The sequence below is a fragment of the Vitis riparia genome, chromosome 19 (assembly GCF_004353265.1).
Source record: "Vitis riparia cultivar Riparia Gloire de Montpellier isolate 1030 chromosome 19, EGFV_Vit.rip_1.0, whole genome shotgun sequence".
Lineage (NCBI taxonomy): Eukaryota > Viridiplantae > Streptophyta > Magnoliopsida > Vitales > Vitaceae > Vitis > Vitis riparia.
This window is the reverse complement of record NC_048449.1, coordinates 6,324,487-6,340,221: the sequence shown is the minus strand read 5'-3', so window position 1 is coordinate 6,340,221 and position 15,735 is coordinate 6,324,487. Positions and strand designations below refer to the sequence as shown.

Below are 15,735 nucleotides of genomic sequence, written 5' to 3'. Positions count from 1 at the left end.
AACGGATTATAATAATTTAAATGTCAAACTCAAACCCTTAAAAATAAAAAATAAAAATTCATTTCATGCAATAAATAGTCAAGCCAATACTCATCCTATCTTGGAAAATGAAGTAACCAAAATCAAGAACACGCCTAAGTGGTCTATGCCAAAAGAAGTGTCCAAGTGACATATTCTGAAAGATTGTCTAAGTAACCTAGGGTGAATGTGTGCAAGCTAGAAGATGCCAAGTGCATCTAAATGGACCTAAGGTGATGCCTAATGGGCCAAGTGTATTTAAATGGGTTTAAGGTGCCTAAGTGGGCCTAAGTCTAAATTAGGGCTGCCAAGAGTCACAACAAGGTTAGATAAATCTCTTAAACAAAGTCCTTAAGGTGGCTTAGAAAAGATAGACTACATGAGTAGTAATGGGCTACCAGGGAATTGCCATAAAGTACCGAACAAATACTTAATAGAGCATGTGCTAGGAGGACAAAATTGAGGGTCTACACATATGCTGTCATGAATCAAAAGTTATGTGACTTAAAAACTTTTATGATATGGCATGAACGTCTTGGTCATCCAGGATTATCCATAATGCGTCGTATCATCAACAATTCTTTAGGGCATCCCTTGAAGAACCGGAAGATTCTGATGCCCAATGATTACAATTGTGTTGCTTGCTGACAAGGTAAATTAATTATTAAACCAACATTCACCAAGGTTGAATATGAATCACCAGCCTTTCTAGAACGCATTCAAGGTGATATTTGTGGACCTATTCATCCACCTAGTGGACCTTTTCGTTATTTTATGGTTTTAATTGATGCATCAACTCATTAGTCTCATGTTTGTCTTCTTTCAACTAGAAATATTGCCTTTGCCAGGTTACTTGCTCAAGTAATTCGACTCAAGACACAATTCCTTGATCATCCTATTAAGACAATTCGTCTTGATAATGTTGGTGAATTTTTCTCTCAAACATTTCTTGATTATTGTATGTCGGTTGGTATTTATGTTGAATATCTTGTTGCTCATACCCATACTCAGAATGGATTAGCTGAATCTCTAATTAAGCGTTTGCAATTGATTGCAAGACCATTACTCTTGAGAACAAAATTGTCCTTGTCTACTTGGGGGCATGCTATTCTTCATGTTGCCACTTTAATTCGAATTTGTCATACAACTAATCATGATTGCTCACATTTACAACTTGTTTTAGGCTCCCAACCAAATGTTTCACACTTTCGTATTTTTTGTCGTGTTGTCTATGTTCCCATAGCTCCACTTCAATGTCGATTTGGTATATATGTTGGTTTTAATTCCCCCTCCATTATCCGTTGTCTTGAACCAGTCACAAGTGATGTTTTTACTACCCACTTTGCATATTGTCATTTTGATGAAAATGTTTTCCAGTCATTAAGGGGAGACAAGTCAAAAGAATGTTGAGACATTACATGGTAGGTACCCTCCTTGTCTCATCTTGATCCTTGCACAAGACAATGTGAGTTAGAAATTGAAAGGATTGTTCATTTGCAAGGACTTGCAAATCAATTATCTGATGCTTTCACAGATATAAAGAAAGTAACAAAGTCACATGTGCCAACTATGAATGTCCCAGCACATATTGATGTTCCTGAAGGACAATTGGAGAATGTCATAGCAAATGAATCTAAGACACACCTGAAGCATGGTAGACCTATTGGCTCAAAAGATTTAATTCCTAGAAAAAAAAATGAACAACATATGAAAAACTTAGTACTCCTGAAGAGTTTCCAAATATGAAAGGGTCAAATGATGAAACCCAACTTGACAAATAGTTAGCTCTTGAAGAGGCACAAATTGATCAAATATCGGTGTCTAGAACTGAAGAGATCTCAATGAATCACACAGGAGAAACAAAGGATTGTAGCGATATTATCATAGATAATATATTCACATTCCAAGTGGCTATGGACATCATGAGAAATGATGAATATCAAGAACCATAAACTATGAATGAATGTCGAAAAATGAATGATTGGCCAAAATAGAAAGAAGCAATCCAAACAGAGTTAAACTCGTTAACAAAACAAAAGGTATTTGGACATATAGTTCAAACACCTGGAAACATAAAGCCTATTGGATATAAATGGGTCTTTGTGAAAAAACGAAATGAGAATGATGAAATCATAAGATATAAAGCACGACTTGTTGCTCAAGGTTTCTCTCAAAGACCTGGAATAGAATATGAGGAAACTTATTCCCCTATAATGGATGCAATCACACTTCGATACTTGATAAGTTTAACAGTCTATGAAGAACTAGATATATGTCTTATGGATGTTGTTACAACCTATTTATACGGGTCTATAAATACTGACATATATATGAAAATCCCTGAAGGATTCAAATTGCCTGAAGCAACTAATCCAAAACCTCGAAACATGTACTCAATCAAACTACAAAGATCTTTGTACGGATTAAAACAATTCGGATGTATGTGGTATAATCGTTTGAGTGAGTATTTGTTAAAAAAAATGATATATGAATAATTCAATTTGCCCATGTGTTTTTATCAAGAAATCAAAATTTGGGCTTACAATAATTGTAGTGTATGTGGATGATTTAAACCTTATAGGAACTCCTGAAAAGCTCACAAAAGCAGCCAATTATTTAAAGAAAGAATTTGAAATGAAAGACTTGGGAAAACAAGATATTGCCTTGGCCTGCAAATCAAGCATTGTTCAAAAGGCATATTAGTCCATCAATCGACACATTTAGAGAAAGTATTAAAATGATTTTATATGGACAAATCACATCCAGTCAATTCCCCTATGGTTGTTCATTCACTTGAAGTGAACAAAGACCCATTTCGTCCTAAAGAAGAAAATAAAGAATTGTTTGGTCCAGAAGTACCATATCTCTCAATGCAATCGGTGCACTAATGTATCTTGCAAATTGTACTAGACCAGACATAGCATTCTTTATCAACTTACTAGCAAGATACAGTTCTGCCCCAACTAAAAGGCATTGGAATGGGATTAAACATATATTGCGATACCTTCGTGAAACAAGTGACATGGGTTTATATTATTCAAAAGAATCAAAATCACAATTGATAGGATATGCAGATGCAGAATATATTTCAGATTCTCATAAAGCTCGATCTCAAACAGGATATGTCTTTACTTATGGTGGAACGACAATATCTTGGAGATCAGTCAAGCAAACAATGGTAGTCACATCTTCAAATCATTCATAAATTCTTGTAATTCATGAAGCAAGTCGTGAATGTGTGTGGCCAAGGTCAATGATCCAATATATACAAGAAACATGTGGACTACCTTCCATAAGAGGCAATGCAACCGTGTTACATGAAGATAATGTTGCTTGTATTGCACAAATTAAAGAAAGATTCATAAAAGGTGACAGAACTAAGCATATCTCCCCTAAATTCTTCTATACTCATGAGCTCCAAAAGAAATGTGAGATTGATGTTCAACAAATTCAATCATGCAATAATCTAGCAGATCTATTCACAAAGGCGTTACCTTCGACCACATTGAAAAAGTTAAGGTATAACATTGGAATGAGAAGATTGAGAGATTTACCATTTGAAATGTTGAAGAAATCATAATCATGTTTACATGAGGGCGAGAATGCTAATATGAATATATTGCACTCTTTTTTCCTTCGTCCAAGTTTTGCCTTACTGGGTTTTACTGGTAAGGTTTTTAATGAGACAGTTACCATATTCTTATGATCATCCAAGGGGGAGTGTTAGAAAATATGCGAATTTATCGGATTATGGGAACTTGTGGATGATCATCCATATTGATGTATATCTCTTTGTAACTCCCTATAAAAGGGAGATACCTCTAATGAAAATCTATTTGTTTTCTTCTCCTTTCACTTTATAATTTTACAATAATATCAATTCTTTTATTAGTTTTAAAAATTATTTTATATTATCTAAAAATACGTGTTTAAACCACTTCGTTACAAGTCTCTTTTAACAATAAAAAGTTAAAATTTAATAGAAGAGTTATACATCATTAAAACTTAAAAAGAGAGTTTTCTAAAATAAGATTAAACAAGCGTATCTAATTTATTTGAATTACTCTCTCTATAACAATTTATCATACCATATTACAAATTAATTAAAAAAAATTCCAAAAGAGTATTCATTTTACTATAATGTTGAATTTTCCATTTTTTTTATCCAATGATAATTAAATTGAAATTAATGTTAAGGTTGAAATTATCACATAATTAAACAAATATTTCTTGTTATTAAATTAGGTTTTGGCTTTGTAGCGAAGTCTCTTTAATAAATTATTGTTACCTTGAGTAACTACATGTTTGTCTAGGTGATTCACTAAGGATCCAGAGCACTATCTAAGGAAGAGATCAAGAAAGTGACTATTTTCCCATTCATTCATTTTGGACATGAAGACAATGATAATATATAATTGTAAGCAAAAAAATCATGGAGAATCCAAGTAATTGAACTCTAAGATTTAGCCTTCTATTTGGTTGTTGATAAAGGAAAAAATAATGGGAAACATAATGTTGGTAAAGTGTGTATGTGTGCACACGTGCGTGCATTTGTGTGTGTGTACTCTTAAGGTTTAATGTTCTATTTGGTTGTTGATAAAGGAAAGAAAAATGATGATAGAGAGTGTGTGTACGTGTGTACGTGTGTGCGCACGCGTGCGAGCACGTGTAGGCATGTGTGCTCATGTGTGTGTGTGTGTGAGAGAGAGAGAGAAAGGGAGAGTGTGTGTTTTAAAGTGAAAAATAAAGAAAAATATCAATCCCACATTGGAAAGGAATAGACACTTTTAATAGGTATATATACTAACTCACTTTACTTAACCTCATAAGCTTAAGGAGAAATAAGAAATCTCATGTGCCTATGATGCCTAAGGCCAGTTTGAAGAGATTGCGGGTGTGAACGTCCTATCAAAATAAATTAATTCTATTACATCCTTCTCATAGTAGCATTACTATTACATTCTTTTCAAATTGTGCTATTCCTTGCGCCTTAAGGTGTGCACCTAAAGCAACTATTGGCTACTACTTTAAAGATGGTGACTATTTGGCTATTGCATCCAAGAGACAAAGGGCGTTAAGGTGTGCACCAAGATGGTGACTATTGGCTATTGCATCCTAGAGATAAGGGCGGATCTACTTTAAAGATGGTGACTATTGCACTTAGGTGCAACCCAGTAAGTGTCCTAATTCAAATATTTCTCTTCCCATATTTTTTATTTATTTATTTATTATTATTACTTTTTAATTTTTTAATCTTTTTTTTTTTTTATTGTGGGCTTGGTCCATTTAGTTACTCCCGTTCCTTGAGACCTATTTTTCTAAGTGCCATGGAATTAGAATCCATATATGTATTGAGGGTATTTTCATAGCACAACCATAATAGACGGGTCACTTAAAAGAAAACTGAGGTTTCCTAGTTCCAGTAGTGTTGAGGCATCCGTATCTTCTTCGTCACCCTCCCTCCTATTCTTCTTCTTTCAAGCCCAAAACCTACCCTCACAATCTTACTTACACGTTCATCACATGCAATCCCTAAAGCCTCTCATAATTAGTACCCGTCACCACAATCACACCATCATCCAAAGAGAAGATCAATGGCAAGACGGCAAGACTCGTAGTTCTATGTAGGAGCTCTTTTGGCAGCCCTGGTTCTTATCAGCCCACTCCACCATCATCGGCAGTGGGATACAATTCAAAGCAACAGAAGTGTAAGAAGCAGATCAAGCGACAGAAGCTCACCCACTGCGAGCAGTACTTGAAGGCCATCTAGCTTGACCTGCAGTTGGGTCCGGCACAGCAACCGAAGCCGTACTGTGACCAAATGGAGAAGCAGGGCACCAAGTGTCGATGCACGGGTATGGAGCAGATAGTCCAGCAGCAGCGGGAACAGGGAGAGACGGAGGGTGAGGAGGTTGAAGAAATGGAGTTGGACAGACAAAAAGCCAGCGAGTCAAAAATATTCAAAAATTCAGATTTATCTAGCATTATGAAAGTTTAAGGCCCAAAAACACTAGTACAATGCAATGTAATCTTCATCTTAGATCTGTATTAGAAGTTGAGAGACACCTCTATTAATCACTCAAAATACCTCCAACAGTGGTTAAAAAAATCCTCTGGCACTAGTCAAACAAAATTTAAGCTCCAAGAAACCTCACTAATCTGTGGATCAGACACCAGGATGTCTCTTTCGTTAAGCTCGCTGCTCACACCACTACCGTCAGACATAAAATGTATTCTAGAACTGTTCTTTTCTTCTTTCGTTCTACTTTTATCTTCTTCAGCAACAGGTTTAAGAGCTCTAGGAGGAAGTAAAGGAAAAATGGGCAAATCCTACTCTGGACAGAAGGGGATGGCGAAAAGGGGGATCACTTGAAACGCAAAAAAAACCCAAAAGGGGTACGAAACAATTATCAAGTATAATAATAATAATAGTCCAATGAAAATGTTATTCAAGGTCTACTTCCTTGCCACTGGAATTAGGCAAAAGCCCAGGCTGCCCAAGTCGAGTTTGTAGGGCATCCAAGGACCTCGGTTCTTGGAATGTTATTCAAGGTCTACTTCCTTTCCAATGCACAATCAAAAGAACTCAAAAGACTGGCAATTAACTAAAAATCCATGATCATGTAAAAATATGCGAGATTTCACGGCAATTCCAACAAACATCCAGACAATGACCTGTACCAAAATATTGATTCTAGGATTCATTCATTCAAAAAAAACACATGCAGGAACTTCACAAACCAATATCACCCAATGCATTCAGAGCTTCACAAATCAATGTCACCCAATTCAAAGCAAAGGCAGAAAGACAAACCAAAAGCAAACAAGCCAAGTATATACTATTAGAAGCACACCAATTTTATTTAATAGCAAAGAAACTGGTCTCATTAGAGACCTTTCAAGACATAGTCATCTTCAAACCATATACACAATATCCAAAACACGTTCTTTATTTAGTAGATAGTTTTCCAAACTTCAAAAGCCAATTTCCCATGGCTGAGACCCACAAAACCACCAGACACCACAGACGAACCACATAGGTAGAACCAACTGACCATTGAAATACTTAAAAACCACCACGGAGGCGGAGGACAAGATGGAGGGTGGACTCCTTCTGGATGTTGTAGTCCGCCAGGGTCCTCCCATCTTCCAGCTGCTTCCCAGCGAAGATCAACCTCTGCTGATCCGGTGGGATCCCTTCCTTGTCCTGAATCTTTGCTTTCACATTATCAATGGTGTCGGAACTCTCCACCTCCAGCGTGATGGTCTTCCCAGTCAGAGTCTTCACGAAGATTTGCATACCACCACGCAGACGAAGCACTAAGTGGAGGGTTGACTCTTTCTGAATGTTGTAATCCGCGAGAGTTCGGCCGTCTTCCAGCTGCTTACCTGCGAAAATCAGCCTCTGCTGGTCCGGTGGAATGCCCTCCTTATCCTGGATCTTAGCTTTCACGTTGTCGATGGTGTCGGAGCTTTCGACCTCTAGAGTAATTGTCTTTCCGGTCAGAGTTTTAACAAAAATCTGCATTCCTCCACGGAGACGGAGCACCAAGTGCAGAGTCGACTCTTTCTGGATATTGTAGTCAGCGAGGGTTCGGCCATCTTCAAGCTGCTTACCGGCGAAGATCAGCCTCTGCTGGTCCGGTGGAATGCCCTCCTTGTCCTGGATCTTAGCCTTCACGTTGTCAATGGTGTCGGAGCTTTCGACCTCCAGGGTGATGGTCTTTCCGGTGAGGGTTTTCACAAAAATCTGCATCCCTCCACGGAGACGGAGGACCAAGTGAAGAGTTGACTCTTTCTGGATATTGTAATCGGCAAGGGTTCGCCCATCTTCGAGCTGCTTACCGGCAAAGATCAGCCTCTGCTGGTCCGGTGGAATACCCTCCTTGTCCTGGATCTTGGCTTTAACATTGTCGATGGTGTCGGAGCTTTCGACTTCCAAAGTAATGGTCTTTCCTGTAAGAGTCTTCACAAATATCTGCATCCCACCGCGGAGACGAAGCACTAAGTGCAAGGTGGACTCCTTCTGGATGTTGTAGTCGGCCAGTGTTCGACCGTCTTCAAGCTGTTTCCCGGCGAATATCAGCCTCTGCTGATCCGGTGGGATGCCCTCTTTGTCTTGGATCTTGGCCTTGACATTATCGATCGTGTCGGAGCTCTCAACCTCTAGGGTTATGGTCTTTCCGGTAAGAGTTTTAACAAAGATCTGCATCTGTTTCAATTAAAACACCACGAAGATCAGGAAAAAAATACAGATCTATGCAGATCTAAGGTAAAAACCCTTAAAAGTGCCAATATATTGTGACAGATCGGAACAAAGAATTCAAAAAGGTCCAAATCACAAATTCCCTACAATTTCTTAGGGCGTCAATAGCCGATCTGGGGAAAAACAAATAGGAAAACCTTCAAAACCGATTTACACCGGAGAAAATTTTCCTTACGAATTCGCAAAAACCAATCAATAATAGCACCAGAAATCTTCACATAAAAAGAAGCTCTTAAAGAAACAAGAAAACAAGAAAACAAACAAACATCAAAAGAAATCCAAATTCTTTCGGAAAAGGAAGGAGAAATTTTCTCTGAAGTACTCAATGAATTGTAAAAAACAGAAAACACATAACATCAAAAACGAAACAGAGAAGAACCGAATGGTACCTTGAAAGAAAGATTCTAAGGCTTCAAAGGATGGCAATGAGAGTTTTCTGGTGGCTTCAAAAGGGTATCAACAATGGAGAGGTCGAGAAGAGAGGGCGTCTATTTGTAGTCGCAGTTGCCGAGTCGGTGACGAAACCGATTAGGATAAACGAATAGAGTGATGCCACGCGTACCGTTATCCTATCCTCCACGGCATCTCGATGTCTTGTGGCTCTACTTTAATGACGGAGGGTACTAGGCGGTGAGGAGAGGTCCCACCCGCTTTCATGGCGAGTACGATCACGGTGGTGTTCTGTGGGGTGGGATTTGTGGGGGGTGATTTTGGGCCGTTCGTTAAAGTGGGGGCGGTGGGGTAGGATTTTTAGTGGAGATTACTTTGGTAAATGGGGGTTGGTGGAAGTTAGGTGTGACGCTCGGCGTAACGGAGTTCTCTCTGGCTAACGACTCCATCACCGTTTCTTTTTCTTTTTCAAAAAGTGAATTGTTTTTTAAAATGTTAAATAAATTGCATTTGGGCTAAAGCCAAAGATATATCTCGCAGCCGCCGTGCCTTTTAAAGAGAACCGTTAACTGCAAGTCTGCGACCACAGACTTCTCCATATATTAATTTATTTTTCTTTTCTTAATAAAATTTATATATATAATACTTTTTCTTTTTGAATTAATTAATTAAAAAGGGTGAAAATTTCCAGATTTGGAAAAATAATTGTCCCCATTTTTTATTTTTTTTATATAAATATTCTTTGATATTGTGATTATTTAAAAATTATTTTTATAAGAAAAAAGTGAGAATATTTTTATTTAAAATGATTATTTTTATAATAAAAAAATAAAAAAAATTTAATTTTTCAAATTAGGAAATATTTCATCTTTTTAATTAAATAACACTTTCTCTTTAAGTTTCTAAAAGTTGAAAAAGGTGTTTTAAATATTTATATATATACTAGTGAAATAAGCCGTGTCATGCACGAAATTGAAATCAATTCTTTTATATTTTATTAAAAAATTATATGAGGTAAATGAAAATCACATATAAATTTTAATTTTAATAAATAGAAAAAGGTAAATAGTTTTAAAAATAAATAAATTTTAACCATAAAATAATTCATACATCCTTAAAAAATAATTAAAAATCTAAACTAAAAACTAAAACATAAAAAATTCAAATTAATGACTAAGTTACACCCCCATTAAAGCAATAAAAAGAATAAAGGGAAAAGTACGATTTGATTCACGAAAATATATAGAAAAAAAAAACCTCAAAGTTTTTAAAATTAATATTATCTTTCATCTATTTAAAAATAATTTAAAATATATGTATTTTTTAATGAGTCATCCAATTATTTTCAAAAATATTTTTTTACTTGTCATATCATTCAAATCAATTGACAATTAGACTCTTCACAAAAATATTTATATTAATTATTATTATTATTATTATTATTATTGAATTATTTGAGATTTTTTTTCTCTTAAAACAAACACATCACAAGATTCTTATTTTAGATTTTTAAAAGTTTAGGAAATATTATACAAAAAAAATCCTATTTTAATAGGATTAATATTTTTTTATTTCCTATCATTTTAAGAGAAAATAATGTCAACCAAATCCTATTTAATCATAATTACTAATTCAAAAGGTAATAAAGTTTTTTATTAAATAATAAATAATAAATGTAGTAATATATAATTATTTTAATTATGATTAATTTATTTAATATAAAATATTTATTTATTTATTTATTTATTTTTATACTATATATCAAAGTACAACCATATTATAAAACATTTTATATCTGACAAACTCTTACAACAAATTTTATTCTCTATTATATTAAAAAATTATTAATATTATATAATAAATGTAAATTTATTATTAGTTTATTTATTATCAAGGATATGAATTTATTTTTAACTTATTAATACTAGAATAAACTTCTTTTTTTTCAAATTCTTACTTTATAATGTTTCTAAAGAAAAAAATTCTCAAATAATAATAAATAAATAAATAAATAACATTTACACGAAGTAGTCTAATTGTCATAATTTGGATGATATGGCAAGTAAATGGGCATTTTTGGGAATAAGTATATAACTCATTAAAAAATACATATATTTCAAATTATTTTTAAGTAGATAAAGATAATACTAATTTAAAATTTTTGAGATTTTTTTTTTCTATATATTTTTATATTAGTGAATCAAATACCACTTTTTCCAATAATAAAAGCTATTATTCTTTGATATTTCAAAACTCTCAAACCTCGTCTTCTTCCTTGTGATTTGATAATTTAACGATGTGCTATCTGTTATGGGTTCCTAATAAGACACTGTATAATCAATGTCTTTATAATTTTAATTCGCTCTTAATCCTTTACAAACATTTATGCGAATAACGTCTTTAATTAGGAACATGTCACATTGGATATGTAGTAACTTCTTAAATAAATTAACAAAAAAACCCGTCTTTTTTAAGAAACCCATCTATGATGTAATCATGGTGCCATGAAATCGATTTCAAATGCTTATATTGATTTTTAATGAAAATAACGAAAAATTAGAAGAAATTTTGAAGGAGGGCTAAGATATATTAAGCTCCTTATAATAACCAAATTTTATGCCAAAAACAAAATATGTGAGATTTTATCACAAACAAGCATTCCATAACATGCAAATTTTAAAAAGTAAGTTGTATAGAAAATATACACCAAATGAGATCATTTCATTGATATAATATCAATCTAAAAAGCAATTTATTTTAAGAGAAAATATACGATGATGCTTATTTTTTTATTAAATAGAAAAAGTCAAAATATTTGACTTTTTTTATTCAGTTAAAAATATCTTATTGATATCAATCAACATAACTGAATTGAATTTATTAATAACAAACTTACTTTAATTATGTTAATTGATATCAACAAGTTACTTTTAGTTAAATATAGAAAACAAAATATTTTGACTTTGTTAATTCAACTAAAAACAAACATCACATAAATTAATAAATATTTTAACAAAATAACATTCCTTATAGGTAAAGATTACACAAAATAAAATCCTTATTTTAAAAATATTTTATTTTAAAAATTATACTTGAATGATCGATTTCTAATAAAATTTTAAAAGCAAAATCATCTATAACCAAGCAAAGTGTTTATTTGTCTAATTTCATTAATTTTTAATTAATAAAATAATAATAAAAATGTCTTAAAAAAATTATAACAGGTATAATATTAATATTTTAATTTATATAAAGAGTATTAATTAGATATTTTATAGTTAATTAATAAAAAATTAATTGCATCTTTTATATTTAAACTAATAAAGATTTTTTATTATTTAATCCTTCAAACCAACTTATTTTACTATATTAGAAATTTGAGATGTGTTTATCTATGTCTCCAAATGAATATTTTGTTTTCTATTTTTGTTAAGAGAAATAGGACTTATAAAGATTATTTGAAACTATCATAGAGGATTTTTTTTATAAGTGTACGATAGTTTAAAAAAATAATTTATATACCACTGTAGTAGAAAAAATATTTTTAAATTTGCCATAATGTAGTAAAAATTGACTTTTAAAGAGATCATTTGTTAAAGGTCTTTAAAAAGAAATTTATTAATTAAAATCAGACAATTTCTTTTTATCATTTTAAAAAAAATTCCAAAAAGTCTAAAATCGTCACTTGAAGATACAATTTTTTTTCCTTTTTTTAAAAAAAAAAAATTTAGGTAAGAAAAAAAGAAGGGAAATTCATGGGGAAATTGGGAGGATTCCCAAATAAAATTTAATTTAGTTTTAGATTATTTTTTTATTTATAAGATAAATAATAGTGTGGACCCCGCATTTTGACTCAATGCGTTTCCCACTCGATGGTGAACTCGATTTTTATTTGAAAAATGATTTTGTTTATAAAATAAAAAATGACTTAGAGTCGCCACTTATTTTTGTTTTATTTTTAAAGGGTAAACAAAATAAGAAAGAAAAACCCTAAGTGTGACTCCTTATTTTGAAAAAAGTGGTCTGTGAAAAACCGGATCGGGTTCGGAGGTCAGGTTACTCATCGGGAAGGTACGGTAAAGACCGTAGCACCTCTCTAAGCCCCTAAAGTCGGGTCTCTACTAATAAAATGAAGCAATCATGACAATGAACGAGTAAATCAATGAGTACCCAGAATAAATCATGCACACGTGAGAATCAAAATATGCTTAGAGAATTACCAAAGTGAAAATAGGTGCGTACCTGGGCAACGAGCCATCGTGCGCTATCAAGAAAGAGGGTTAGTGCACAATTAAGGAATAATAGCATGCGTGTCATAGAGCAGAATAAGATCAATCATGCATGGTAGTTAAATTAATCAATCAATCAATTATAAAGTCACTTATGTGGGGCCCCCACCAAAGCCCGATTATTTTTGCATGGACCAAATCCATAAATTCCAATATTCAGAATTACAAAATTTGATTCTTTGCTTATTTCAAAACATTTTTAAAACAGAGGAGGTGTGAAAATGGCTTGCCAAAAAGAAAGTGGCAACCAATTTTATTAGAAATGGGACTCTTGGGTGATCTTAAAAATTCTAAGGATGAAAGATAGGATGCTTTGAAATGGTTTTAAAAAAGAAGTTATAAAACGAGGATCCGGACATGTCTGACAGGGGAAGTTGAATCGCCCCCCTCTCCCATCCGGCGTCAAGCGTCGGATGTGAGACATCCGGAGAAGGTGAGATGTCGGCAGACAGAATTCCGGATGCGAGGCATCTGGAGAATGTGAGACTTCAGCCGGACAGGATTCCGAATGTGAACATCCGGAGAAGGCGGGACTTGACAGGATTCTGGATGCGAGACATCCGGAGAAGGTGGAATGTCAGCGGACAGAATTCCGGATGCGAGGCATCTGGAGAAGGTGGGACTTCGGTTGGACAGAATTCCGGATGCGAGGCATCCGGAGAAGGCGGGATGTCGGCGGACAGAATTCCGGATGCGAGACATCCGGAGAAGGTGGGACGTTAGCCGGATAGGATTCCGGATGCGAGACATCCGAAGAAGGTGGGACTTCGGCCGGACAGGATTTCGGATGCGAGGCATCCGGAGAAGGTGGGACGTTAACCGGACAGAATTCCTCCCCGGGTGGAATGATAAATAAATGAATAAAAAAAAAAGAAATGTAGGCACGATCCCGCAAATCAAAAGCATGTGATGAAACTTCTCTCAAAATTTTCCAGAACAGAGAGAATGAGTAAGTATACTCCAAACATCGAGGATAACCTGCAAACAATCAAGAAACAGAGGAGAGTAGTTTAAAATAGTCGGTGTAAACAAGTTGAAAGCCCAGTTAGAAATCAAGCACAACATGGAGGCAAACGAACTCAGATTCCATAAGAGCAGAATAAAATCTCCAATGCTCGCATCCAAACACCAAAATAGAATCTTATCGATATCCAAAAACAAAATAGAGAAGGTAATGAACAGGGTCCATACCTGAAAAGCTTCCTCGCAGATGGAAGCTCACCTGACTTCGAGCCCTGTTTTTCTTTTAACCCTCTTCGAAGATGCCCAGATCAGGACCTCCTTTCCCCAAGGCTACTCTTCGAACTCTCCTCTCCTTCTTTCGTTCTCTTCTTTTTCAAATATCTCCAGCCAAACACCAGGAAAACTCGAATGCTCTCCTCCCCTCACTCACTAAAACCCAGTTCTGCGTCACGAATACCAAATAAAGCTTTTTCCAAGAGCCTCCGCCAAAAAAATGCTTTTCCCCCCTCCTATTCACCGGTCAACAAGCATGGCTTGCCCAACCACTCCCTTCAGCTGCACGCCTCATGCAGACGACCTCCTGCTCTCAACTGGGGGTCCCCTACCTCTACAGTCTGCAGCTTTCCAAATCCCCTTTACAGATGTCGAATTCTGATAGCTCCTCAAAGCACTAACCTGATTCTCTGTTAGCCTCTCCAAAGAAGCCACGTGGTCTCCCGGGATCGTGCCTCCTGGCCAAATAACCTGCATGAAAGGTGAGAAAGAAAGTGCCCCAAAATGGGGGTCTACAAATAAATATTTTGATTTTTAAACTTTCTATATTACTTTTTGTTTCTTTCACTTTGGCATTAAAAAAAAAAAAAAAAACTATTATCAATTTTATGTAAAACTTGAATTTATAAAAAATAAATTTATTATCAATTTATTTATTTTCAATTTATTAAATTATTATTTATAAAATAAATAATTTATTGTTTTAATTTTTAAATTAATTTTATTTGATAAACTTTAAAATTAAAGACTCGTCATTTAACTTGGTTTTAAACTATTAGCAAACTTAAACCATAATTTATTATCATCAAAATTTCATTTAGGGGTATCCTTGAATTAACAATTTTTAATTAAAATACAACAAACAAAAGTGATATAAATAAAAGACATTTTAACCAAAATCAGTCCAAAACATATTTTAAATCAAAATAATAAAGTTTTTTTTTATATAACTATTTCAAATTAAAGAACTTGAAATTAACATCTAAAAAGTTATTACACATCTATTGTTATTTGTTTAGTAACAAAGAATTCATTTGTGATATTCCATATGATGGAGAAGTGTTGATAGAGAGAGGATGTTAACATTTGCATGATTGATTGCAAGTTGTCTCTCGGCATGTGGTGTGGATATGTAGTTTGTGACTTGTGAGGTTATTGCATGATTGATTGCAAGTTGCTTCACGGCATATTCTATGGATGTCTTGGTTGTGAAGTTATATGATTGTCGGTATATATACCATGCAATGGGAATCTATGGTAAACGACATGTCTATTAAATTATTCCATCGACCACAAAAGAAGAAGATAAGGGAACAATTAATTTTGATAATAATTTCTTCATTAGAAATTACGAATTCCGATAAGGTTTTATGATTTGTTTTCAAATTTTATTAAAATTTGCAACCATCCATTTTTAGTCCTTATTTTAAAATTTTATTGAAAATTGTAACCATCCATTTTTAGTCTTATCATTTCACATTTGAATACACAGGATATAGATGTCTTATGTCTTAATTTGGGATAAACATATTGTAT

At 33.9% G+C, this 15,735-nt stretch overlaps 1 protein-coding gene across 1 annotated transcript; it reads right to left on the bottom strand.

Annotated features, from left to right (window-relative positions):
* Positions 1–6,855: 6,855 nt before the first annotated feature.
* On the bottom strand, positions 6,856–8,780 carry LOC117908590 (polyubiquitin). Its single transcript, XM_034822239.1, has 2 exons — positions 8,674–8,780; positions 6,856–8,230 (listed from the first exon to the last, which is right to left on the bottom strand). Exon 2 carries the CDS (start codon positions 8,228–8,230, stop codon positions 7,085–7,087), a length of 1,146 nt encoding a protein of 381 aa, XP_034678130.1. The 5' UTR covers positions 8,674–8,780; the 3' UTR covers positions 6,856–7,084.
* Between the last annotated feature and the right edge of the window lie 6,955 nt (positions 8,781–15,735).